At 38.1% G+C, this 26,582-nt stretch overlaps 1 protein-coding gene across 1 annotated transcript in view; it reads right to left on the bottom strand.

Moving 5' to 3' along the window:
- The window catches only part of LOC106056039 (uncharacterized), a 49,236-nt gene that overhangs the window by 14,641 nt on the left and 8,013 nt on the right, over window positions 1-26,582 (bottom strand). Inside the window, exons 8-16 of the mRNA XM_056017683.1 lie at window positions 14,112-14,222; window positions 12,619-12,800; window positions 11,218-11,387; window positions 9,288-9,395; window positions 8,626-8,794; window positions 6,822-6,915; window positions 3,483-3,521; window positions 1,936-1,983; window positions 55-189 (exon numbers count right to left, since the gene is read on the bottom strand). Coding sequence (XP_055873658.1) covers window positions 55-189; window positions 1,936-1,983; window positions 3,483-3,521; window positions 6,822-6,915; window positions 8,626-8,794; window positions 9,288-9,395; window positions 11,218-11,387; window positions 12,619-12,800; window positions 14,112-14,222 — 1,056 coding nt within the window. The remainder of the gene's footprint in view (window positions 1-54; window positions 190-1,935; window positions 1,984-3,482; window positions 3,522-6,821; window positions 6,916-8,625; window positions 8,795-9,287; window positions 9,396-11,217; window positions 11,388-12,618; window positions 12,801-14,111; window positions 14,223-26,582) is intronic.

The following is a 26,582-nucleotide window of genomic DNA, read 5'->3' as shown; positions in this document are numbered from 1 at the left end:
ATAAACATCTGCCACTATCTACACTAGTATTAAGATAAGAATAGTTTTACTTACGGTACTGGCAGGCTGGACCAAACCATCCAGGCGAGCAGCGTGTACTTGTCAAACAGTTTCCGTTGCGGTTACACGGACTGTCGTCGCAGTGACACTTGTGCAGGCAATTGTCCCCGAAAAGATCTCCGGGGCACTCTTGGGATGAGCAGAGGAAACAGTTTGTAAACATTGCCCAGTTGGTAGAGTTGTGGAGTCCATAGAAAGTGAGAGAGTGAAGAGGATTGTGAGGAGGGAATGAGAGGGACAATGAGAGAACGGGAGAGGTATTGAGAGAGGGTGAATGAGAGAGAGAGTCAGAGTGAGAGTGGAAGAGAGAAAGTGTAAAAAAGATTAAAAGAGAGGGAGCATGAGAGAAAGAGAGAGAGATAGAGATAGCGTGAGAGAAAAAAAGGCGAATGAGAGAGAGAGAGAGAGAGAGAGAGAGAGAGAGAGATAAGACATCGTGATAGAGAGTAATAGAGCGAGTGAGACAATTCATTCTAGTTAAGAATGAAAATCAGCTATTATTCTAATAAGACCTATAACTGTCTGCTGAAATAGAAAATAGCTCTTCATGAAAAGTAACTTTATTATGCTCTTTGAAAAAAAACTAAAGCTGAGGCTAGCGATTCATAACAATATTTTCTGGTCAACACATAAACAGTTTTGATTTTTTTTCTTTCATGTAAGACCAGACACTGATTCAAAACAGACAACAATTGAACCAAATCCCGATAGGCTTTCCTATTCAATCACATGACTTAGAAAAACGAAAAGTAAGGGGAAAACAAGAACTAGTATTTAATTAACTCTTTCTCTCCGTAATTATTTATTTTGTTTCACTACCCTATTATGATTAAACAATTTGTATGGAATCAGGAAATGTTATCTAAGGTATACAATTATAGAAGAATGCATGCTCTTTTTATACAACACAAATTAAATTTTATAAAATCAAAATTGAATTTAATTCAATGGGGTCCCAGCAACTTCAAATCGTTGGTATCGTCAGTTAGGAGTGAAAGAGTTAACAAGTGTGACATAGTTCAATGTCTTTTGATAATGCCCGTGTCTGCCCCCCCCCCCTCTCCCCTCAAACCATATAAATAAGATTTATTGAAGAATTAAAATTAAGAATAACGTGTTCTTGAGAATTTCGGTCTACTAACGCGAATGGTACATTAGAAAGACGTGGGAGGAATACAGAAAGACGGTCGACAGATCAAGTGCTGGGCCTAACGGTTCATCAGACTCAGGGTTAACTAAAGCTAAATGTCTGGTTAATAGACAACTAGATCTGGGGCTGTTTGTTCAGACAAGGGCCGTGAGCTCCACAGGACAATGAGTAGACCAGACAAAAGAGATGCGTGGTGGCAACTTAATCATGCGGAACAGGCCGTCCTAGCCCTGTTCGGAGTCGGACACTGTCCAATTGGTGTTTACTTCGGACGGTGGAAGGAGAATTACGACACACGGTTACGCCACTGCATCGAGGACGATGAGACAAAAGAACGTTCTTTATGAAAGCAGAGTTCTGCACGAAAGGCGATTGGGACAAGGATTTGATAGAGAGATAACTGGTACATGTCCGACACAAAGGCGACCTAAAAACTCACTACTCGCATTCTCTCACGTACTCTAAGGGAGTAATTCCCACCATGGTTCGTTACCAATGGGGGTTTCTGATTCGGGGCTGTATGATTTAAAAAAAAAAACAGATTTGGGTTGCCTAGATGACAATGTCCTCACGACTCGCACAAACCTTCCTTCAGGCAACAGTACCAGGATAAAGATAAAGAGGAAGACACAGAAAGCGAAGGGAAGACAACATAAAAGAACAGACAAGCCTGTCAGTAAATTAAATTTTATCATAGGCAAAAGCTAACTGCTAGTGTGACTTACTATTTCTAAGTTGATTTGGGGGGACATTCACAGAGTCGACTACATTTCCTGACAAAATGAAAGACAACTTTGTTATTGCATCAAATAAAACACGGTGCAGCTCAACTTTAGAGTTTAAATAGCTATAAACATGGGTTAAATATTATTTGAAGTGCATTAGACCTATTCTAATATCAAAAATATGTATTTATAAACAAGAGGAAGCGCAAACTCAGAAACAGAGGTAACATAAATACACTTTGGCAGGTAAATAGGGAGATATTTTCATCATTAATATCAGAAGTTATGAACTAAAAAAAAACTTTCAAAAGCCACCACCCTTCACCCATTCGTTACAAAAGAGACTCGAAAGTGCCGAAAGTGTTGCCGAATTTCTGGAATTGTTAGGTCGACTGACGAGATGATACCCGGTGTACGGCATAGGCAAACTAGGCAGCCGCTTAGAGTCTTTGATTGGAGAGGATCTCGCACAGGCTTACAATGTTTCAAAGTTTATTCAAGAAAGTTTAGATCTACTTGTTAGACTATTAGGCTACATATGGTAGAACAGTGATGCCCATCCTAATTCGACCTGCGGGCCATTTTAATTTTCGACACTCGTGGCCCGGGCCACATGACCGAAAATGTGCAAAAACGAAATAAAATTGACCTGAAACAATTTTATTAAAAACTATTGGATCTAGTACTTGCATTTACAGTAATGGGATAGTGGAACTATCTTCTTTTTTTACGCGTTGGAAACTGACTTCATTTCTCTACTTAAAATGTGATTAACCGTGTAGCTAGCTTTACCACAGATAAATTTTCTTGTCTCTTTTCGTTAAATATTCTCATATATTTCCTCACATCTCTAAACGTAATTTAACTATCTTTTATTCGCGGCTCAAACCAAGAAAGCTATCATATTTGTTTTGTAATCTGCTAATGTGCTGTTTTTTTTTTTTTTTTTTTTAAAGCCACACTTCATAAAACAAATATGTTGGCTTATCATTTGCCACAAAAAATAAAGATCCATTCTCTTTTCTTGGTAGATTCAGAGTCCACTTGTAGTTTCTTCGGCTCTCCCATTTCATACACGTACAAATTAGACAAAAGGTCAGGGCCATAGCGTTAGTAGATGCATTTGTCGACCTTTTATTTTTTCGGAAATAAAAATAAATAAGGGGGGGGGGTGAATTTTTCTACACTTTGTGCCGACGTTTCGTCCGTAAGCATGAAACAACCTAGCGGGCTGGATTTGGCCCACGGGCTGTACTTTGGGCACCACTGTGTTAGAAGATCATTGTCTCTTCCTTTAGGATTGAGCTGAAAAATTAATTTAATAAGATCTGTACGAGTGTGTTCAATGGGTTTACGAGCGCTAATTGAACGTGTAGTGACCTAGTTTAGTTTAGAGATTGTGTTAGTTTTGTGAATAAATATATTGTGTATTGTCTTTAGCGAGGGTCAAAGTAGTGAAGTAGTGAGACAGACGAATGACGTTTGCAGAAGAAGGGTGCATAGAGAATTCATTTTAACCCAGTAGAAAGAATATAAATTGAACTTACCGTTAAGGTCTTCGTCTATTCTCAGGTCAAAATCATCATCTGGAAAGAATAAGTAAAACATGAATTCTACAATCTTTTTTTTTCTTTTTACAAAGCTTTTATCAACTCTGTCTGTCTGTTTCTCTGTCTGGTAAAAAGATTGTACACGTTAATTCTCTGATACCCAATCTCGGATCAAGGTGAAATTCTACACCATTTTTTCTTTTAACTGGCTACAACAGAATCACTAAAAATTAGTTAACAAACTATTGACAATTATTTACAATTATTTTGTATCTCAAACAATGGTTAGAAATTGTACTTGACTGAAGTGGTGCAATAAGATGAATTATTTCCCTTTAATAGGTCGCCGCTCCAAATTAAATTAAACAATATATAACTATACAATCTTCTCTAATTATAAGTGCATTATGAGCAAAGTGGTTAGCACGTAGGCCCGAAGAAGCGTGATGCATAAATTCACATCGTTCATTTTTTTTTAAATACTCTTCCTCCCCGCGCATCAGAAACCAAGAGATTGTAGACATGGTTACTGCATCGATCTGACTCCATGATGACTTGCTAACTATTGTAACGAAACGTAAGCTTAAAATATATGGTCATAATTACAAGATCCACGGGGCTCGCAAAGACCTTCCTTCAGGGAACAGTACCAGGAAAAAGAAGAAGAGACAGACAGAGAAAGCGATGGGAGGACAACATAAAAAAAATGGACGGGCCTGCCATTGAAAGAGGTTTTAAACAAGGCCAAAGACAGGGAGGAATGGAGAAAGACGGTCAACAAATCTTGCTTGGTGCCCCGACGGTCCAACAGACTAAGGGATAGGTAAAGATAAAGGTAACCCCCTCCCCATTTTCCCAACTGGTCCAGGCATGTGATAGAATCATAGCGTATTGAGAAAGCTAATAGCATGAAATTGCGCTAAACAATAAAATAATTGGTAAAAAAATATTTCTAATAGCACAGCTTAAATGTTGTTGGTCTAGATCAGTGGTTCCCAAACTTTTTTGTCTCGTAGACCCCTTGCCATGTTTTCCGGTAATCGGTAGACCCCCTGCTTCAGATCTACGGTATTTCATTTTTGAAAATTCATTAACTTTAAATTTTACGTTTTTTAAAACTAATTTCTAACCAGTGAGTCGAATAGTAAAATATAAGTAAATTTAAAGCTTCATTTTTATTAATAAATTTCAGATTTAAACCCAAATAATAGTTTCTACGTATTACATACAATCACCAAACACACCAGAGATGTTTTTAGTAAAGGTTTTACAAGCTCACCATCCCTTGCTTCGGAGATCAGGTTTCATTTAAGGATTTGTTGTTCTAAGAAGTAGTCCTTCCAAACATTAAATATTCGTTTCTCCAAAGTATCATTTTATACGTTTTCACAAAGACCATAGTTGGGTTTTTTTTTGGTAGATTTTCTTTTATCTACAATACATCGAACATATGCCAATAAAAATATCCCATTAGGCCTACCATATAAAGTTGACTTTATGTCATTTGGAGAAATACGTTTTTTTTTTTTTTTTTTTTTTTTTTTTTTTTTCAAAAAAAAAAACTACATAAGAAGAAAGAAAAGATTGACTACAATCCTGCAGAGGTCAAGAAATTAGAACTTCTCTTCTATAAATTCATTGCCCTAACAACCATTAGGTCAGAGTTTATCTTGTTAGACACCTTATTTATACAGTTTAGTTATTTAGCGACGCACCAAAGAAGACGCATATTGAACGGGACTAGTGACGTTTGGGATATGTTGGGTTAGAGACCGGAAAATCAGTTAGCGATAGGGTAACGACGTGTTTAGTGACAGAGAATTCTACTGTGGCCTTTTACTAGAATAAATTATATGTGAAGTTGTTCATCAGCGTTGACTACATCTCTTCACTAGTTAAAACAGGTGTTTACTTGTTTGTCTGGCTTGTTGTTCAACTACACGGAATACACCCGAACAATTACACCCAAACGCTTGCAGAGTAATTGCGTTGAAATTCAACAGTCATCCATAGTTGACCTCAAGACAGCCTGAACAAGCAACATCACAATCTCAAAAAGTCACCACAAACGAAGGAGCTGGAAGACTTAGCAAAAGTCTCTTTCTCAATTAATTAAGAAATGGTGTTCATTGCAACTGGTGAGCTCCCTGATAGCCACCGAGCAGAAATGGGAGCACTGGAACTAGCAGCTATCTCGCTAGCAAATCACCACATACGCCAAACAGTCAGACTGTTTTCCTGACCGAACCAAAAAAAAAAAGTCCTCCAAAGCATGAAAAACTCTGATTCCTCCTATGTACTCAATACAGCACTTATAAAGCTCAACAATAACAGAAAAAAAACAACTGTTCTCCTATGAGAAGGTGGAACACTTTCGAAGTGTGAGAACAAATACAAATGAAGAAACTAATGGTGACTAGATAAAACGACAAATAGACAAGCTCTCATCTGAATAGCAAGAAGGACAACACCTATTATAAACTATACGACAAAGAAGAATGAAGCCCAATTTGAAATACTCAGCACTGTACAGTTTACATTTCTTCTTGTTAAAGTTACAACATGATAAAAATAAGCTATTTAAATAGAATTATCACATTTAATACAACAATTTTCATTCCAGCATTTAGTAAGGTACAAATCATAAATGTGTATAAAACAATTCCATTAACGGACCTGCTGAAATAATAAATGAGATTCATTATCGTAGACCCCCAATTTACTTTTTCACTTTCGTAGACCCCTTGGAAGTCTTCGTAGACCCCTAGGGGTCTATATAGACCACTTTGGGAATCACTGGTCTAGATCTATTACAAATTTAATTCGTGGCTGATCCCAACTAATTGCAAGGATTACACTTTCCATAAGCTTTGTTAATGATTTTTTTTTTTTTTGTAAAGTATTTTTCTATGTTTTTTTTTAATTTCTGTGTTTAACACGTGGTCCTTGTATTAGTTTTTTAATAGTATAAAAAATAATATGTGTAAATCAATTCAAATAATTTTTGAAACTGAAACCTTAATTAATGCATTAAAATATATTCAGTGCCCTAATATTGTCTTTTGATTATATTATAATATATATGTCTGGCATTGTTATTAAAATCAGGTACATTCCATGTGAATATATTTATTTCTACCAGTATATTTAAAACATGAAGAATGGTACAGCTATGATTAACAATGTTTGCACAAAGACTATCATTTGGAAGCAATATAAAATGAAATCATTGTTAGAAACACCAAGAGACATTCCATGTGAATATATTAATTTCTACCAGTATATTTAAAATCATTGTTAGAAACACCAAGAGACCAAGTCTTCAAGGGAGCTTACCTATCCCGTTAGCCTCCTCTTCATTAAAGAGTCCGTCACAATCATTATCAAGGTCGTCAATCAGGCCGTCTAATGTTTCTTTGCGTTCACACATCTATTAATAGCAACTAGAATAGTGAGTTATCCAGTAACGTTTTAGCCGTCATGTAGACTTTTATCTCACTATAGACAAAGTCAACTTGAGATGAAGGGAAATACATTTGGTGGGTGTAGTAGTAGTTTTGGCTGTCCATCTAACGGTTATTTAAAATTAAGTTCGCGTTGAGAACATCTTCTCCTTTGTTGTGTGAACGGCGGTGCTTTCCCTTTTAACAGCAATACTCGATAACGGCCTTAGGATGTGGAGAAAGAGGCAACCCGCCCCAGATCCATGGGCCTAAGGGGGGCCCCTAGATAGAAGATTTCCATTTTTTATTCTTAATCGTTTGTTACGTTGATTAAAGGTCACTAAGCGGACTTTGGGACAAAGTCTTACAAGCAAAATGTAACATGCAGAGCAATTAATAATTAATTAATTATAGCTTTTATATAGCGCTACTTTCATGCTTATAGCATCTCAGAGCGCTGTGGTCCAATCTCATTTGTGGACCAGTGGGGAGGAGGGGTTACTAGGAGTTGGTTTTCCGTTCCCGAATCGGGTGTCGAACCTCGAGCCCCTTTCTAGGTAACCAAGCCAAGCCAAGTACACTTAGCCTCTCGACCACGCTTCCCACTACTAAATGTAAGATTTAAAATATATATATATATATATGTTCGAAATGTTTTTTTTTACATTAAATATTATGCAAAATGCAAGGGCCCCCAAAGAGTTACCCCCCCCCCCCCGGGTCCCCAAATGATTGCAAATTCCTAGTTACGCCACTGATTAAGAAATACTTTATAAGACGTAGTGATGAGATCTTACTTAAGAAACTCTTGAAAAGTTGTTAGTATTAATTACAACCTTTACATATTACTTTGAGGAGGGGGGGGGGGCTATAGTTTTATATATCAAGGCAATATTACTATGGATGTCATGAAGTATGGTACAGTGTAGGAAAACATAGCAGATGAGACTCGTAGATTTATCTTTAAAAGTTCTTCTTCTTTCTCGCTCTCATTATTATGTTGTGACGTCTAGATGACTAGACCAATATACGAGATGAACTGCGCAGTGGTTTCCAAATCAGGGGGCTCTCCATAGAGTTTTCTTTCTATTGGGATGTTTTGGGGTCCGTGCTGCCTGTAGGTGATCAGTAAACACAACTCTGCTCGAGGCAAGTGTTGAACATCGAGCCCCCTTCATAGCCAGGTCAAGTGAAGTTAGCCTCTCGACCACGCTTCCCACTAATAAATATAATCATTTAATTTGAAGAGCGCTGTTAACAAACAAAATGTAGGCTCAAAGCGCTGTGATAACATTAACAAACATAAACACGCGGGCTAAAATGTCAAACAATCTAAAAAAAAAGTTTTAAACAGTAATTACAATACAGTGCGTAGTGTAGTAAAACGCCCAATCGTACAGCACCCAGGTAAGGTGATACACATTTTGTAACAATAATAACTCTTTCAGCATTAGAGGCGGTATAAAGTACACAGTCTAATCTTATGGCTCCGGGAGGCGAATGACACTTGCCTAAACATTTTCTTGAACGATGTCTCTAGAACTGATCCCACTTCTGAGCGTACATTAAAAGTCATTCAAGACAAGAAATTTATAGCAGAATTAAGTCTTCCGTAACCCTATTTATCAACCCGAGAGCTCTATCTTTATAACCACTCAAAATTAAAGAGCAGCTAAGCTATATAATATCCAACTTACCCGTGCTTTGAACCCAGCTGGATTCAAGGCCACAGTGCCCGGCCCTCGGGTGTAAATGTAACACCCAAATGGGTTGTTAGTCATCTCAAATATGTCATGGGCGTATCCAGAAATGGGAATCAACCCAAGCTTCCATTCGTATTCTCCGTTAACTGCTCTCCATTTTACTCTGGGAATGAAACCAAAGTGTATTTGTTAAACAGAATTGTACAGACTATTGTTCTATAGTACTCTTCAAAGTCTAGCATTCAATCGATCAACTTTTGTGAAGCTAAAGATATCTCTGTCTCAATCTCTCTGTCTCTATCTCTCCGTCTCTCTCTCTCTCTCTCTCTGTATGTATATATATAACTTAACGGATAACATAAATGATATAAAGGTCATCTCTTTCCGTTGACCATGGTTAACGAGGGTGTCATATGGCCAGCACAATGGCCAACCGCCTTTACTTTTCCCCAACTAATTTTAGACATTCGTTAAAACTTCTTGGGCTCATAGGCGCCCTAAAGATTCAGAAATGAAAAAAAAAAAAAGTCTTCAACAAGATTCGAATCGGGACCCTCCGGTTACGAAGCCAAGCGCTTACCACTCAGCCACCTCATAAACATATAAGAACCAAAACTTGCAATGCGTGATCCGCTAATAGTAATAAGGAGACTTACAGGTTAGTCTGAAGTTTTTTATTGTCCAGTAAAAGTTTGAAGACGGACTTTATGTTCACTGCAATAATCATCGTGAAAGTCACAGTCAGATTTGTGTGTGACCAGGCTCTGTAAATAAAATTAGAATTAATGTGTTAGCAAATTTACATGCTTCACCCTACTTCTAAATCTAATGCAAAAAAAAAAATTGTAAAAAAAAATAAATTAAAACAACCAAAGAAAGCTTACATTCAGTGTTATTGTATCGATTAGTTTGGAGATAGAATGGGTAGCCGGGTCGAAGTTACCGTGATCGCCGTTTAAAAAATAATTTGAAAGAAAAAAAAAGTACGAATTCAATTCGAACTCGACGGCTCAAGCCTCCCTAAGCCAATTCACTAACCACTGTGCCAGTGAAGTGCTTATGAAAATAGAAAGTTTCATGGCTATGATTTGTAAGTTTCAAACGTTTAAAAGAGACACAGTATAACAATTTAACAATAATGTCACTTACACCGCCAAATCTGATTAGTAAAATTATTTTCCCTTGTTTGATATCAACAAAATAAGTAATTGACAGAAATTAATTAACTAATTGGTTACTTCATTTCATTAATTCTTGTGTTGTTTTTTTTCATGTACAAGAAATAATTGTGCTAAGGTTTAACTTGATCCAAGAATGGGTGTGGGAGAAAGAACGATTTCAAATTTTAAACAGCACAGACAGAGTTGTTATAAGCTTTTTAATAAGCTTTGCAAAAAAGGTCCGACTTCAAGATCTTTTGATCTATGGCAGGGGTTCTCAACCTGTGGGTCGCTACCCCTTTGGGAATCGATTGCCTATTTGCCAGGTGTCGCCTAAGAACCCTCGAAAATATGGATTGTCTTTGTCTATTCTTCTTTTGCTGTGTGTGTGTTTGCGGGTGGGGGTCGCGGCAAAGTGAGGGATTGTAAAAAGGGGTCGCCGAGCTTAAAAGGTTGAGAACCGTTGATCTAAGGGGACAGATGACGTAAAGCTTAGGTATTTCAATAGGTTAACGAGGGTGACATGTGGCCTGTATAGTGATCAACCGCCTTTGCTTGACAAACGTTACCATTGCAGATGTGTGGAGTCAGGGGCGTCCAAAAAAACAAACAAAAAACAATCTGAAACAAAACTCATTGGGCTTTTTCTTTGAGATCCTCGGTTCAAACGTCTTAGTAGGAAGCGACAACTCTAGTACATCTTATTGGAGAGAATTTTACACGATAAAGGCGTTACTGCGTTTTCACTACATGTCGCTTGGTGATAACTACTACTCCAATTTACTCCAATATTACTGGGTTTATCTCCCTTTCTGCTACATACTAAAAAATAATATCAATTAGTACTAAATGATTAACTAATTGGTTAATTTTTGGATTGATTCGTCTACTGTTATCAACTATGATTAATTATGCAAAATTTCGACTTGATCCGAGAATGGAAAGTGGAAGAAAATCGTGTCAAAACATAGTAAGGGGACTAACTCTATAAATATTTCTTTATATCCACATCTCTCATTAAGCAGCATTTATTCCCATAATTTCGAAATCATACTGCGCAACTAGTTACCAACAATTAATAAACTAATTATTTATTTCTTTATTGATTCATCTTTCGTTAGGTTTAGTGCATAATTTTGCACATAATAAAACAGTTCGTTCAAGATAAATATTTTCTCGCTCTCTAGCCAAATTTTAATTAATTTCATTTTTGCTTCGAAAATTTATAACCGACAAACATAGGTTCTCAAAAGTCCAGTCAAGGAGCCATCAATTACTTTCTCAGCGATATCCATTAACCATTAAATTTCTAGGAAAATCGTTTGAGCCTTTTTCGAGATACGTGTCCAGGTTCCTCCTGGCCAGAAAGTTCCAGATTAATTATTTGTAAATCACTAAAGAAGAAAGAAAAAACCAACGTACTCACATCCAAAAGTATCTGTTGAAGAATAGGTGAGTAGGTATCAGAATACCTGTGCTGTCAATGACCACCGCCCCTTTATGTGTTCCGTTACCACAAGGAGGAGACTTCAACACAAGAATCATCTGGATGGGTTTGTCACTTGTTATGTGTGTTGCTTTATTAATTAGCTCGAACTAATTGGAATTGTTAAAAAAAAAAAAAAGATTCATGCAATTACAAAAAAGGTTATTATAAATGTAAAAAAAAATTTTTTTTTGAAATTTATAATTATACAAATTTTTTGCACTATTAAACCAATGAAATTTAAATGCTCACTTTTTATTTGGTGTAAATAATATCTTGATCGTAATGTTATAATCTACTTTAATCAAAGGGGTCTGCGCTCCATAAAGTCGACAGCTGCTTGATGTGGCAAAATATGTAGGTCACAGCTGGGGCTGCTGACCACGAACTCCAATAGAGAAGTTCTTTCGCGAACGGGATTTCTTCCCATGAGTAAAGTGTTGAAACTTCTTGTGTGACTAAAGAGGCCAATCCTTGATACACAGATACAGTCACAGGTTAGGCATCTGTAAACACCAGGCGTTATTGTACTTTCACCCTTCTTTCTATTTCTTTTGGAGTGGCACTGGGTAGATCCACACGGAGAGCGAGCACGAAGGAAGTGACCCAGATTGCAGAAGAAACAAGTTAAGCAAAGTCAGCCATTACATGGAAGCCGAAAAGCAGAAAACGAGCATTAGGTCGTCCACTATAGCTCTCAATGGCACCTTCTTAGAAGACCTAAAATCCTTGGGCACCAGCCGGGTAGATGCTGTGGAATTTGCCTATAACCGATCTCTATGGAGAGAGCTTGTCGCCCTTTACACAGAACGGCGCGGGAGACGTATGTTTAAATTTGAAATGTCTAAGCCTTATATATACTTTGTACAATACAATTTGATTACACAAAAGTACTGTCGTCGTTCCAGTTACCGAAGGTAAATATCCGTCATTTAAATACTTTTGCCATCTACCTCTTTGTATATTTGGAAACAACCAAGCTCGCTTCTTTTGTGGGCTGGAATTAACTAGCCCCCCGCTGATGCAAATGGACTTGCACGCTTCTGTTTTGTGAAATTTGTCAACAACATAACCATGACCTTGTGCTGCAGGCGCTGCAGAAATCTAAAAATAAACTTAATGCAACAGCTGCTTTATGCTGCGTGACACTTTGTCAGCATTTGGTATTTCAACCATATAATGGAAATTGGGTTATTATACTAGTATGGTGTTTCTTTTTTTTTTTTTTAATATATTATTGAAGTCTACCAAATTCACTTCGCCTAGGGTGATGTTACCACCAATTACTCAAGGCCGGCCCTGGTGAAGGAGACATGGTCAACCTATAATTCTTATGCTTACCATAACCCAGTTATCGTCCACGCTCAACGCTTTCTTCAGTAAGGTCTCTTTACCCTGTGACAAGACCTGGACATTTGTCTCTGCCTCCCTTGCCACGACGTAGTACTCAAGCTTAAGAGTTGTGTCTGGGATAGATAACGTGATGAAGTCTGTACCATAGTGGGGCTCGCCAAGAAGCATCTCTGAGAAGCAGACATCAACATCTTACACTTTTTATCAACAAGCCTGGTTTGTCTTATTAAAGATCTTCTGCTAAAATGTACAGTCTTTGCTAAATAGACTGCAAAAAATGTATCGCTCGTGTTTACAGTATTTTCGCGTAAAAACCCAAAAACGTACAACCCGCAGTTATTTACCCCGCATGTGCTGAGCGTGACCTACCGTAAACTACTGGTACGTCAAGTTATTGCTCATCAGACGTCTGTCCCTCGAGACGCAATCATGCCCCAGTTGATGTTCCACCAAGTGATTACGTAGAGTGCAACAAGCGAGAGAAATACGAGCCCACGGTCGTGTCTGTAGTAAGCTGTTTCGTAGCTGTGGTATGCTGAACAAAGACTCATCGAAAAGTTGATGTAGCCGTCATGTTTATGAGTAAAATAATATGTCTAAACCCCGCACCTTTCATTATTATTTTTTTTTTAATACCCCGCACAACTGGCGTAAAAAGGTATAGCCTGCGGTTTATATGCGCGAAAATACGTTAGTTCCGAGATAAGATCAGGGGCGGATTTAAGGCAGCGAAGACGGAGGAGTCTCCCAGGGATCTACACTAAAAAATTTAAACGTTCTGTAGTGTTATTGAGCTGTTATTTATGATGAAGTCCAGTATGTTGGAAGATAATTTCAGTTGTGTCTCCATTTTACTATTTAAAAAACCCACTGAAGTGAAACATGTGTGTTAGACTTCATATCAACTCTCTCCGTCTGTCTGTCTGGTACAAATCTCGTAAACATTGTCTCCCATTCCCCTTCTCCGGATCAAGTTGAAACTTTGCAAAATTTTTCATTGTACCTAACAAAACATGTCTAAATGAAAAATAAAATAAAAAAATAAAATAAAGCAATTAGTAAATAAATTGGTGGTAATTAATTAATTTTGTTTAATATAAAAAAATCTTACAATATTGAGATATATGGCTGTAAACGTGCATTTCTATCCCCTATATAAACTTTGCTTTTTTTTTTTAAAGTATACCTTATAATTTGTTTATTACTGTTAACATTTAAAAATAAAAGGCAAAAAATGGTTCTATTGATTTTATTTTAATGCTATATTCATTTGAACTTTTTTTTTTTCAAAGAAGGAAAATGAGGTGCAATGGAGAAAAACTCGAATGTCCTGTTACCTTAGAAAATTCAAAATTCTTAAAGTCTTCAAAAGAGAATAGGGCCTACAGAAAATCTTTGCCAAGGGCTCCATATATATCTAAATCCGGCACTATATAAAGAAACATTGACAGGCAAAGTGTCTCGGCATAAATCATACTTACCTGACGATATATCTGCTGACTTGGAGGAGCCATTTAGACACGGATCTTTATTCGATACGTTATGGCAGTTAGTAGTAATGAGACCAATGGGTTGATTAGCTTGCAAAGTCCCTGGGATTAAAACAATAGAGCTGTAGTTACTCTCATTTCCAAAACATAATAAAAGCTAAAACTATTGTTATTGTTTGTTTGTTCAGACTAAGTAGTTTATGGTGAAACCACCACCTTCATCATCACTCCATTTGAGTGAGAACTTGGGAGGCTCAAATCCTCTCTTGAAGAGCACTGGAGAGAAACCTTGCTGTCTTGCGTAGTGCATACATGTCGCCATACAGGTCAAGAATGTTTGGATTCCCAAGACCTGTCGAGACGGTGATCAGCAAGTCTAGGGCAGTCTAACAGAATATGAGACACTGTTTTCTCTTCTTCCCCGCAGCGGGGGGGGGGGGGGGGGGGGGGCACCGTGAATCAAAATTTGGCCATAGCAGTGAGAAATTTGAGCAAACAAGACAGTTGGCTGTCCTGTACTGTGCTATAATAGCTTGCTCGGGCCTGGATGGCCTCCATCACGGGGAAGTGCGGTCAGGGCGCCTCATGCGCTCCCAAACTCCGCGGGCTTTTCCGATTTCTTTATAGCACTCAAACCACTTTTCCATTTCTGTTTTTTTTTAATGATAAAACCAAGAGTTGGTCTGTGGTCATTTCAGTAATTAAATACTTCTGTGCAGTAAAGGCGCGTGTTTATTTTTAGTGAGCTATATTATGTTTAAATGTTCAACCGTGTTGCTTGATCCCTCTACGTTCAAGTCGAATCTGTGTTTATTTTTATAAATAAAAGTTATATTTAGTTTTGCTTTAAAAGAAGTTTGTTTTATATTCGTTTCAAGTTTTTCATTAATAATTAACAAAGTACGAGTGAAAGGTAGAGGAAGAAGACAGAGATGGGAAGACAACATAAAAGAATGGACGAGACCTGCCATTGAAAGAGGTTCTATTTAAGGCAAAAGACGGAGAGGAATGGAGATAGATGGCTGATAAATCATGTGTGGTGCCCCATCGGTCCCGCAGACTAATTGATAGATGAAGGTAAAAGTGACATTATATTTGTTATCTGTTTGGAGGTACAAACCAACGACCTGGCAACAGCAGTTATCTCTAGATAAAAACTAAAAAAAAAAAAAAGTTTTCCTTTCAGACTTTGAGATCTATTGGGCAGATGATGTAAAGGTCATCGTCTTCTCTGGTGCACGGTTAACAAATCTCCTGAATGAAGTTTTTTCGGAGCGTTGTTATTTCCTTTATCTGTGATGTTCAACCAGCAGCCTTTGACGAAGTGCAATCAGCACACCCAGCGAAAATCATAAAGTCAGATGCCAAAATCATGAGGCCAGTAGCCAAAATCATGAGGTCAGTTGCCAACATCATAAGGTCAGCAGCCGAAAGCATGAGGTCAGTTGCCAAAATCATGAGGTCAGTTGCCAACATCATAAGGTCAGCAGCCGAAAGCATGAGGTCAGTTGCCAAAATCATGAGGCCAGTAGCCAAAATCATGAGGTCAGTTGCCAAAATCATGAGGCCAGTAGCCAAAATCATGAGGTCAGTTGCCAAAATCATAAGGTCAGCAGCCGAAAGCATAAGGTCAGTTGCCAAACTCATGAGGTGAGTTGCCAAAATCATAAGGTCAGCAGCCGAAAGCATGAGGTCAGTTGCCAAAATCAAGAGGCCAGTAGCAAAAATCATGAGGTCAGTCGCCAAAATCATGAGGCCAGTAGCCAAAATCATGAGGTCAATTGCCAAAATAATATGGCTAGTAGCCGAAAGCATGCTGTCAGAAGCTGAAAGCATGGGGTCAGTTCCAAAAGTATTAGGTCAGTTACCAAAGCAAGAGATCAGTTGCCAAAGCACGAGGTCAGTTGCCAACTAACACCAGGCAAACGTTTAGAAGTTATTTTAATGCTTTTGTTACGATTCTCTCTCCTAATCAAACCTTCTGTAAACACTGCTAAACACAACACAGCACATCTAACACATCAAGAACTTGACAAGAGCTCTGGTTAATCTGGTACTTTAATAATGAGTGAATAAATAGAAGACAGCCAATACTAGACTATTGGCAACACATCACCAACTAAAATGTTACATTGTACATCACCGTACACAACTCTACTGTCTCTATCCCTTCCTGGACTCGTACATAACACTTGAAGACTCAGCCAGGACCGACTTCGTGGCAGACTAACAGTCCCGGTCTCCGGTCTTGAACTGCCCCTTTCTCACACACTGTGTCTCTGGTCCACGCAGGCTTTCGATCACATGACCATAACATTGGTCATATTTGCATGTAATCGTAGTACTGTCCCTTGTCCATCGCCTGAGTTCACGTGTGTCAAGTGAACCAGCAGTAAACCCTTTCGCGCCGCCAATAGGATTATAACACTTTATAGGGTTGCATTTTCTCTTTACACCCTAATTATCACGTTCCAAGCAATTTCTTCCTGCGTCATCCTATACTCTTAAGTGAGCAATTCTTGTATGTATGTATATATATTTATATATATATATATATAAATTTTATTTCAAAAACGGCTCTAACGATTTTCTTTAAAATTTCAAGGTATGTGCATATTAGTGAGGAAAAAATTCTCAACTCATTGGCCACATCGGGAAAACTCGAGGTCGACCGTTATATCGGTTTGAAAATGCCTCATTATCAAAAAATTAATTTTGGCTAGAATGTTTTATGAATAAAAATTTTCCATGACGTAAACGGGAAAAACGCTGCTTACGTCACTAAGCTTATCGCAGTATACTAAAATATTTCTTTGCAAACAAGAACTAGTTTTAAAGAACCATTAGACCTAATTAAACATTTGCGCACCATCTTACTGTAGATTGATTTATTATAGAACTATGAAAGAAAAGCAATGAAATTAAATGTGCCGATGGATGATTAGTTATTGTGTTTTAAGTGCTTAATAAGTTGTTTACTCTTTAATTGCGTTAGAGCGGTGTAGATACTTTGTTGTTTATTTTGCTGGTGACCTCCAGCTGTGTCGTTCTGAGGTTGCATGCAACCATGTGCTCTCTTCTATGTCAGCTAAGTCAAGTTTGCGCCATAAGCTGGTCTTTTAAGGGTTTCGGTGTTACGTCGACCACCTTTTAGCTCACCAAAAAAGACTGCCTTTGGCATGCGTTCGTCTGAGATTCGTCTCCCATACAGGATACTGCTCTGTCCAGCGTAACTGTCGGACTTAAAGAATTCCCTCTATACAAAGGCCGCGGATACACATTTGAGACCAAAAGAAAATTTGCTGCCGAGGACAGACGCAGACGCTAAAAGAAAATCTTAATCGAGCACCGCGGACAATGGTTATGCTTGCCCTGGATGTGGCAAGATATGTAGGTCACAGCTGCAATCCTCATTAATTTTCGGACTCTAAGACAAGCCTTATTATTATTATTATTTTGCTGATGAATTATTACCATGTGTTCATGCTTCGGTGTCTACTGTCCTGTACCAAAACAAAGGAAATGGTCATAACACAGCTTCTTTACGCCTTACTTGCTCACACTAAACATGATATCCATCTAGCGGTCAACGAGTTTGCGTACACTGCAGCCTCTTTTGATTTAACTATAAACTTCAGTAAAAAGCTTGGAGTTAGGGCCAGGAGAGATCTGAATGGATGGATGTGTAAAAGCAGGCCATAGCACCACTAGGATGGATGGATGGCAAAAGCCGGTATGAACTTCCTATAGTCCGACAGTCAGGCTGGGCAGGGCACGTATCCCTTATGGGTAACGAGCATATTGTTTGGTGTAACAGAGGTGCCCCACGGAAACGTTTCTTTAGAAAACTAATGCCATGATTTAAGTCTAAGAAAAAATGCGCCATTTTACTTTGTCACTAAGTGCATGTTTTACCCTATAACGTAGAGAAGTTACATTGCAAAGACTTTCTTCCAAGCCAATAATAGTAAGCCTACAATAGTTTTACGCAAAAGATTGATTGTAAAACTATAAGACGGACGTGAGCTGTAGTTTGTCTAGACCAGTGGTTCCCAAACTTTTTTGTCTCGTAGACCCCTTGCCATGTTTTCTTGTTTTCGGTAGACCCCCTGCTTAACTTGCTCAACTTGCACATTTTTGCAAATTCATTAACATTTTTTAAACAAATTTCTAACTGTAGTGAGTTGAAGAGTGAAAAAGTAATTTTAAACTACACAACTTAGGATATTATGTTTAATATACAAATTTGTCGTTCTATGAAGTAGTCTTTCCAACATTAAATATTATTTAATTAATTAATATGCCTTAAGTATCATTGTAAAAGGTTTCGCAAAGAGCAGTTTCTCATGTATTTCTTGATCTTTCACGTGTGGCTCAAATGTTGAATCTGCTGAACTGTTTTCATTAACAGGAGATGGGTCAAAGGCGAGTAACTGGAGCCTAAACCAGTGAACTTCGAGCAGGAAGGGCTCATTTGCCTTGCTTGCTACCCACCTAGCAGAAGGAAAACTGAATTCAAACCTCTGCTGCCTTGCTACTATACCCAAACATGGAAAAGGTCTCGTGTGTCAACCCTAAGGAAATATAAGGAGACGGTGACCATTAGCGCCATGTATTTCTGGACCGTCCACTCTTTCTCTTTCCTTGGGGGTTCCAGGTTAGGGCTTGCCTTGTTATACTGGATCCAGGCTTGCGAAGGGTGTGAACTATCCATCTCCAGTGTCTCTGAAGGATATCTACTTCAGTGGGCTAGTGCTTTGTTCTTTGCCACAGTTCCTCAGTCAAAATCTTGTCTGGCCAGCGGATCATAAGAATTTTCATCAGGCAGGTATTGATGAATAGTTGGATTTTTTTCATGGTGGTGATGGTGGTTCACCAGGTCTCCGCGATCTGGAAGCAGATGGGCAAGACGTGGCGACAGTTGGAGAGATTCGCCCAGAACCGAGATGCCTGGATGAAGCTGGTTGGTAACCTATACCCAGAAGGGACTACAGGCATAGATGAGATGAGATGGTGACCATTAGACAGTTCGTAGCACACAGCGCTACACCTTGTCAGACCAAACTGTATTTATGTATTTTGCAAAGATTTACATAAGAAGCTTTTAATTTTATAACTCATGCCACCGAAGCGACCTTGAACTGTATTGTTGCTTAAAGAAATTCTTTTAATAATAACAGATGTAGGTTTGTGTAAAACGACTGTTAGAATCAATGTTTGACCTTTGCTGTTTTCCGTATTTTGCTATAAGAAAAGAAATCTTGTAAGACGCTCACAAACCATCATCTTCTCTATATGATGTCGAACTATGATTTTGCGGGTCTATTTTGAACTTTGAGTGTTCGAAAGTTTTTAAAATCTTTATTTTTGTCAGGGTAGCATTGTCTCAGATGATCTTCCAGCGAACCTGGTTCATATCGTCATAAAAAAGTCACTTAGGCTTGCTGGAAAAGGAAAGAATGAATCCCAATTTTAAATAATTAATGCTGTACTGTCTACATTTTTTTTTGTTCTAAATATTAGTTACATGTAGACAAAATTAAGCTATTTAAATAAGTATTGAAATTGATTACAACAATTTTTCATTTGAATAGCAGGATAAATATTTAAAGGATTAACGAAGGTACAAATCATATATTAGTGTATGCAATAATTACATTAGTGGAATGTGAACTTATAATGTGCTTAAATGAAATCTGTTATCGTAGACCCCCGTGGGCATCTCATGGACCCCCAATTTAGTTTTTTACTTTCGTGGACCCCTTGGAGGTCTTCGTAGACCCCTGGGGGTCTATATAGACCACTTTGGGAATCACTGGTCTAGACTGTAGGAGGACTTAAAAGACTTTAAATTTAATCGACATGTACAATTAGGCCTACAATTAGAACTAACAGAACACTAAAACAACTCTTCAGATTAGTAGTCTTTATCCGATCGTTCATTTTCGTAATTACAAGAATATTCCCAAAATGACTTCGGGTATATAACCTTCCGAAATTATTTAACAGAGCGAGGTTCGGCCACCTGGTACAAAAATATTCTCAAAATGACTTCGGGTATATATCCTTCCTTAACAAATTATTCATCCGAGCGAGGCTCGGTCACCTGATATTATATATTTATATATATATATATAAATTTTATTTCAAAAACGGCTCTAACGATTTTCTTTAAAATTTCAAGGTATGTGCATATTAGTGAGAAAAAAATTCTCAACTCATTGGCCACATCGGGAAAACTCGAGGTCGACCGTTATATCGGTTTGAAAATGCCTCATTATCGAAAAATTAATTTTGGCTAGAATGTTTTATGAATGAAAATTTTCCATGACGTAAACGGGAAAAACGCTGCTTACGTCACTAGGCTTACCGCAGTATACTAAAATATTTCTTTGCAAACAATAACGAGTTTTAAAGGATCAATAGACCTTATTAAACATTTGCGCACCATCTTACTGTAGATTGATTTATTATAGAACTATGAAAGAAAAGTAATGAAATTAAATGTGCCGATATATGATTAGTTATTGTGTTTTAAGTGCTTAATAAGTTGTTTACACTTTAATTGTGTAGAGCGGTGTAGATACCTTTTACTTTGTTGTTTATTTTGATGGTGACCTCCAGCTGTCTCGTTCTGAGGTTGCATGCAACCATGTGCTCTCTTCTATGTCAGCTAAGTCAAGTTTGCGCCATAAGCTGGTCTTTTAAGGGTTTCGGTGTTACGTCGACCACCTTTTAGCTCACCAAAAAAGACTGCCTTTGGCATGCGTTCGTCTGAGATTCGTCTCCCATACAGGATACTGCTCTGTCCAGCGTAACTGTCGGACTTAAAGAATTCCCTCTATACAAAGGCCGCGGATACACATTTGAGACCAAAAGAAAATTTGCTGCCGAGGACAGACGCAGACGCTAAAAGAAAATCTTAATCGAGCACCGCGGACAATGGTTATGCTTGCCCTGGATGTGGCAAGATATGTAGGTCACAGCTGCAATCCTCATTAATTTTCGGACTCTAAGACAAGCCTTATTATTATTATTATTTTGCTGATGAATTATTACCATGTGTTCATGCTTCGGTGTCTACTGTCCTGTACCAAAACAAAGGAAATGGTCATAACACAGCTTCTTTACGCCTTACTTGCTCACACTAAACATGATATCCATCTAGCGGTCAACGAGTTTGCGTACACTGCAGCCTCTTTTGATTTAACTATAAACTTCAGTAAAAAGCTTGGAGTTAGGGCCAGGAGAGATCTGAATGGATGGATGTGTAAAAGCAGGCCATAGCACCACTAGGATGGATGGATGGCAAAAGCCGGTATGAACTTCCTATAGTCCGACAGTCAGGCTGGGCAGGGCACGTATCCCTTATGGGTAACGAGCATATTGTTTGGTGTAACAGAGGTGCCCCACGGAAACGTTTCTTTAGAAAACTAATGCCATGATTTAAGTCTAAGAAAAAATGCGCCATTTTACTTTGTCACTAAGTGCATGTTTTACCCTATAACGTAGAGAAGTTACATTGCAAAGACTTTCTTCCAAGCCAATAATAGTAAGCCTACAATAGTTTTACGCAAAAGATTGATTGTAAAACTATAAGACGGACGTGAGCTGTAGTTTGTCTAGACCAGTGGTTCCCAAACTTTTTTGTCTCGTAGACCCCTTGCCATGTTTTCTTGTTTTCGGTAGACCCCCTGCTTAACTTGCTCAACTTGCACATTTTTGCAAATTCATTAACATTTTTTAAACAAATTTCTAACTGTAGTGAGTTGAAGAGTGAAAAAGTAATTTTAAACTACACAACTTAGGATATTATGTTTAATATACAAATTTGTCGTTCTATGAAGTAGTCTTTCCAACATTAAATATTATTTAATTAATTAATATGCCTTAAGTATCATTGTAAAAGGTTTCGCAAAGAGCAGTTTCTCATGTATTTCTTGATCTTTCACGTGTGGCTCAAATGTTGAATCTGCTGAACTGTTTTCATTAACAGGAGATGGGTCAAAGGCGAGTAACTGGAGCCTAAACCAGTGAACTTCGAGCAGGAAGGGCTCATTTGCCTTGCTTGCTACCCACCTAGCAGAAGGAAAACTGAATTCAAACCTCTGCTGCCTTGCTACTATACCCAAACATGGAAAAGGTCTCGTGTGTCAACCCTAAGGAAATATAAGGAGACGGTGACCATTAGCGCCATGTATTTCTGGACCGTCCACTCTTTCTCTTTCCTTGGGGGTTCCAGGTTAGGGCTTGCCTTGTTATACTGGATCCAGGCTTGCGAAGGGTGTGAACTATCCATCTCCAGTGTCTCTGAAGGATATCTACTTCAGTGGGCTAGTGCTTTGTTCTTTGCCACAGTTCCTCAGTCAAAATCTTGTCTGGCCAGCGGATCATAAGAATTTTCATCAGGCAGGTATTGATGAATAGTTGGATTTTTTTCATGGTGGTGATGGTGGTTCACCAGGTCTCCGCGATCTGGAAGCAGATGGGCAAGACGTGGCGACAGTTGGAGAGATTCGCCCAGAACCGAGATGCCTGGATGAAGCTGGTTGGTAACCTATACCCAGAAGGGACTACAGGCATAGATGAGATGAGATGGTGACCATTAGACAGTTCGTAGCACACAGCGCTACACCTTGTCAGACCAAACTGTATTTATGTATTTTGCAAAGATTTACATAAGAAGCTTTTAATTTTATAACTCATGCCACCGAAGCGACCTTGAACTGTATTGTTGCTTAAAGAAATTCTTTTAATAATAACAGATGTAGGTTTGTGTAAAACGACTGTTAGAATCAATGTTTGACCTTTGCTGTTTTCCGTATTTTGCTATAAGAAAAGAAATCTTGTAAGACGCTCACAAACCATCATCTTCTCTATATGATGTCGAACTATGATTTTGCGGGTCTATTTTGAACTTTGAGTGTTCGAAAGTTTTTAAAATCTTTATTTTTGTCAGGGTAGCATTGTCTCAGATGATCTTCCAGCGAACCTGGTTCATATCGTCATAAAAAAGTCACTTAGGCTTGCTGGAAAAGGAAAGAATGAATCCCAATTTTAAATAATTAATGCTGTACTGTCTACATTTTTTTTGTTCTAAATATTAGTTACATGTAGACAAAATTAAGCTATTTAAATAAGTATTGAAATTGATTACAACAATTTTTCATTTGAATAGCAGGATAAATATTTAAAGGATTAACGAAGGTACAAATCATATATTAGTGTATGCAATAATTACATTAGTGGAATGTGAACTTATAATGTGCTTAAATGAAATCTGTTATCGTAGACCCCCGTGGGCATCTCATGGACCCCCAATTTAGTTTTTTACTTTCGTGGACCCCTTGGAGGTCTTCGTAGACCCCTGGGGGTCTATATAGACCACTTTGGGAATCACTGGTCTAGACTGTAGGAGGACTTAAAAGACTTTAAATTTAATCGACATGTACAATTAGGCCTACAATTAGAACTAACAGAACACTAAAACAACTCTTCAGATTAGTAGTCTTTATCCGATCGTTCATTTTCGTAATTACAAGAATATTCCCAAAATGACTTCGGGTATATAACCTTCCGAAATTATTTAACAGAGCGAGGTTCGGCCACCTGGTACAAAAATATTCTCAAAATGACTTCGGGTATATATCCTTCCTTAACAAATTATTCATCCGAGCGAGGCTCGGTCACCTGATATTATATATTTATATATATATATATAAATTTTATTTCAAAAACGGCTCTAACGATTTTCTTTAAAATTTCAAGGTATGTGCATATTAGTGAGAAAAAAATTCTCAACTCATTGGCCACATCGGGAAAACTCGAGGTCGACCGTTATATCGGTTTGAAAATGCCTCATTATCGAAAAATTAATTTTGGCTAGAATGTTTTATGAATGAAAATTTTCCATGACGTAAACGGGAAAAACGCTGCTTACGTCACTAGGCTTACCGCAGTATACTAAAATATTTCTTTGCAAACAATAACGAGTTTTAAAGGATCAATAGACCTTATTAAACATTTGCGCACCATCTTACTGTAGATTGATTTATTATAGAACTATGAAAGAAAAGTAATGAAATTAAATGTGCCGATATATGATTAGTTATTGTGTTTTAAGTGCTTAATAAGTTGTTTACACTTTAATTGTGTAGAGCGGTGTAGATACCTTTTACTTTGTTGTTTATTTTGATGGTGACCTCCAGCTGTCTCGTTCTGAGGTTGCATGCAACCATGTGCTCTCTTCTATGTCAGCTAAGTCAAGTTTGCGCCATAAGCTGGTCTTTTAAGGGTTTCGGTGTTACGTCGACCACTTTTTAGCTCACCAAAAAAGACTGCATTTGGCATGCGTTCGTCTGAGATTCGTCTCCCATACAGGATACTGCTCTGTTCAGCGTAACTGTCGGACTTAAAGAATTCCCTCTATGCAAAGGCCGCGGATACACATTTGAGACCAAAAGAAAATTTGCTGCCGAGGACAGACGCAGACGCTAAAAGAAAATCTTAATCAAGCACCGCGGACAATGGTTATGCTTGCCCTGGATGTGGCAAGATATGTAGGTCACAGCTGCAATCCTCATTAATTTTCGGACTCTAAGACAAGCCTTATTATTATTATTATTTTGCTGGTGAATTATTGCCATGTGTTCATGCTTCAGTGTCTACCTCTCCTGTACCAAAACAAAGGAAATAGTCATAACACAGCTTCTCTACGCCTTACTTGCTCACACTAAACATGATATCCATCTAGCGGTCAACGAGTTTGCGTACACTGCAGCCTCTTTTGATTTAACTATAAACCTCGGTAAAAAGCTTGGAGTTAGGGCCAGGAGAGATCTGAATGGATAGATGTGTAAAAGCAGGCCATAGCACCACTAGGATGGATGGATGGCAAAAGCCGGTATGAACTTCTTATAGTCCGACAGTCAGGCTGGGCAGGGCACGTATCCCGTATGGGTAACGAGCATATTTTTTGGCGTAACAGAGGTGCCCCACGGAAACGTTTCTTTAGAAAACTAATGCCATGATTTAAGTCTAATAAGAAAAAATTACTTTCACTAAGTGCATGTTTTACCCTATAACGTAGAGAAGTTACACTGCAAAGACTTTCTTCCAAGCCAATAATAGTAAGCCTACAATAGTTTTACACAAAAGATGGATTGTAAAACTATAAGACGGACGTGAGCTGTAGTTTGTCTAGACTGTAGGGGGACTTAAAAGACTTTAAATTTAATCGACATGTACAATTAGGCCTACAATTAGAACTAACAGAACACTAAAACAACTCTTCAGATTAGTAGTCTTTATCCGATCGTTCATTTTCGTAATTACAAGAATATTCCCAAAATGACTTCGGGTATATAACCTTCCGAAATTATTTAACAGAGCGAGGTTCGGCCACCTGGTACAAAAATATTCTCAAAATGACTTCGGGTATATATCCTTCCTTAACAAATATTCATCCGAGCGAGGCTCGGTCACCTGATATTAAATGTAAAAGGAAGCAAGAAGATCGCCCTCAACTCATTTCTTCAACTTTTTTTTTTTTGTTTTTGTTTTTACACATCAGCGTTGGAACTCAATTCAATAAAGGCATTTACAATACAGAATTAGTGATATTTGTAGCTCCACATTCCAATATGTACCACAAAACTAAAATAATTAACAAATTGGAATATAGACCGGTAAACAGATATTACATGCTCTGGTGCACATATAGTCCTAGCATTTCAAATGGCTTTTATATAGCGCTACTTTCATGCTTATAGCATGCTCAGTTGTGGACCAGTGGGGGGAGGGGGTATCTAGGATAAGGTTTTTCCGTGCTGCCTTCAGGCGCTCAGTAAACACAACTCTGCCCGAGTCGGGTGTCAAACCTCGAGCCCTCTTTATACGTAGCCAAGCCAAGCCAAGTTCAAGCGCACTTAGCCTCTCGACCAGGGACGGACTGGCAATATGGGCATTCGGGCAAATGCCCGATGGGCCGGTACCCAAATGGGCCTGAAGGAACACGTAATCGTCTTCTTTTTTGACATCACGTCTGTATTTTATAAAATAAGCATGAATGTCACTAAGGCACGTGTTAAAGGTTTTATAGTATTCCTTATGAGAAGGGCCCTCTGAGCGAAGTATTTAAAAGAAATCATTTACTGACTCTACTAATGTCAAAACATTTTCCAATATAATGTAGCATCCTACATTCTTAGACAAAGCTACTAGTAGACTTCATCCTTGCAATTAAAAAGCAACATAAGGCCTTATCAAACTGTACACATGATTTTGAGGACAGGTTGACCTAGAATTGTATGCCCATCATATGATATACATTGTGGGGTGGATTGTTTAGAAATGCCCGGGCCGATTTTGCTCTCGACCACGCTTCTTGAAAAGATATAGTTTGCTAACTGAACCTCTTGATGAAGCATGCAGAGTTAAAGAACTGGTTTATCATTCCAGGAC

The sequence above is a fragment of the Biomphalaria glabrata genome, chromosome 18 (genome assembly GCF_947242115.1).
Source record: "Biomphalaria glabrata chromosome 18, xgBioGlab47.1, whole genome shotgun sequence".
Classification (NCBI taxonomy): Eukaryota; Metazoa; Mollusca; class Gastropoda; family Planorbidae; genus Biomphalaria; species Biomphalaria glabrata.
The sequence above is the reverse complement of the archived record's forward strand: the minus strand, read 5'-3'. Positions and strand labels throughout refer to the sequence as shown.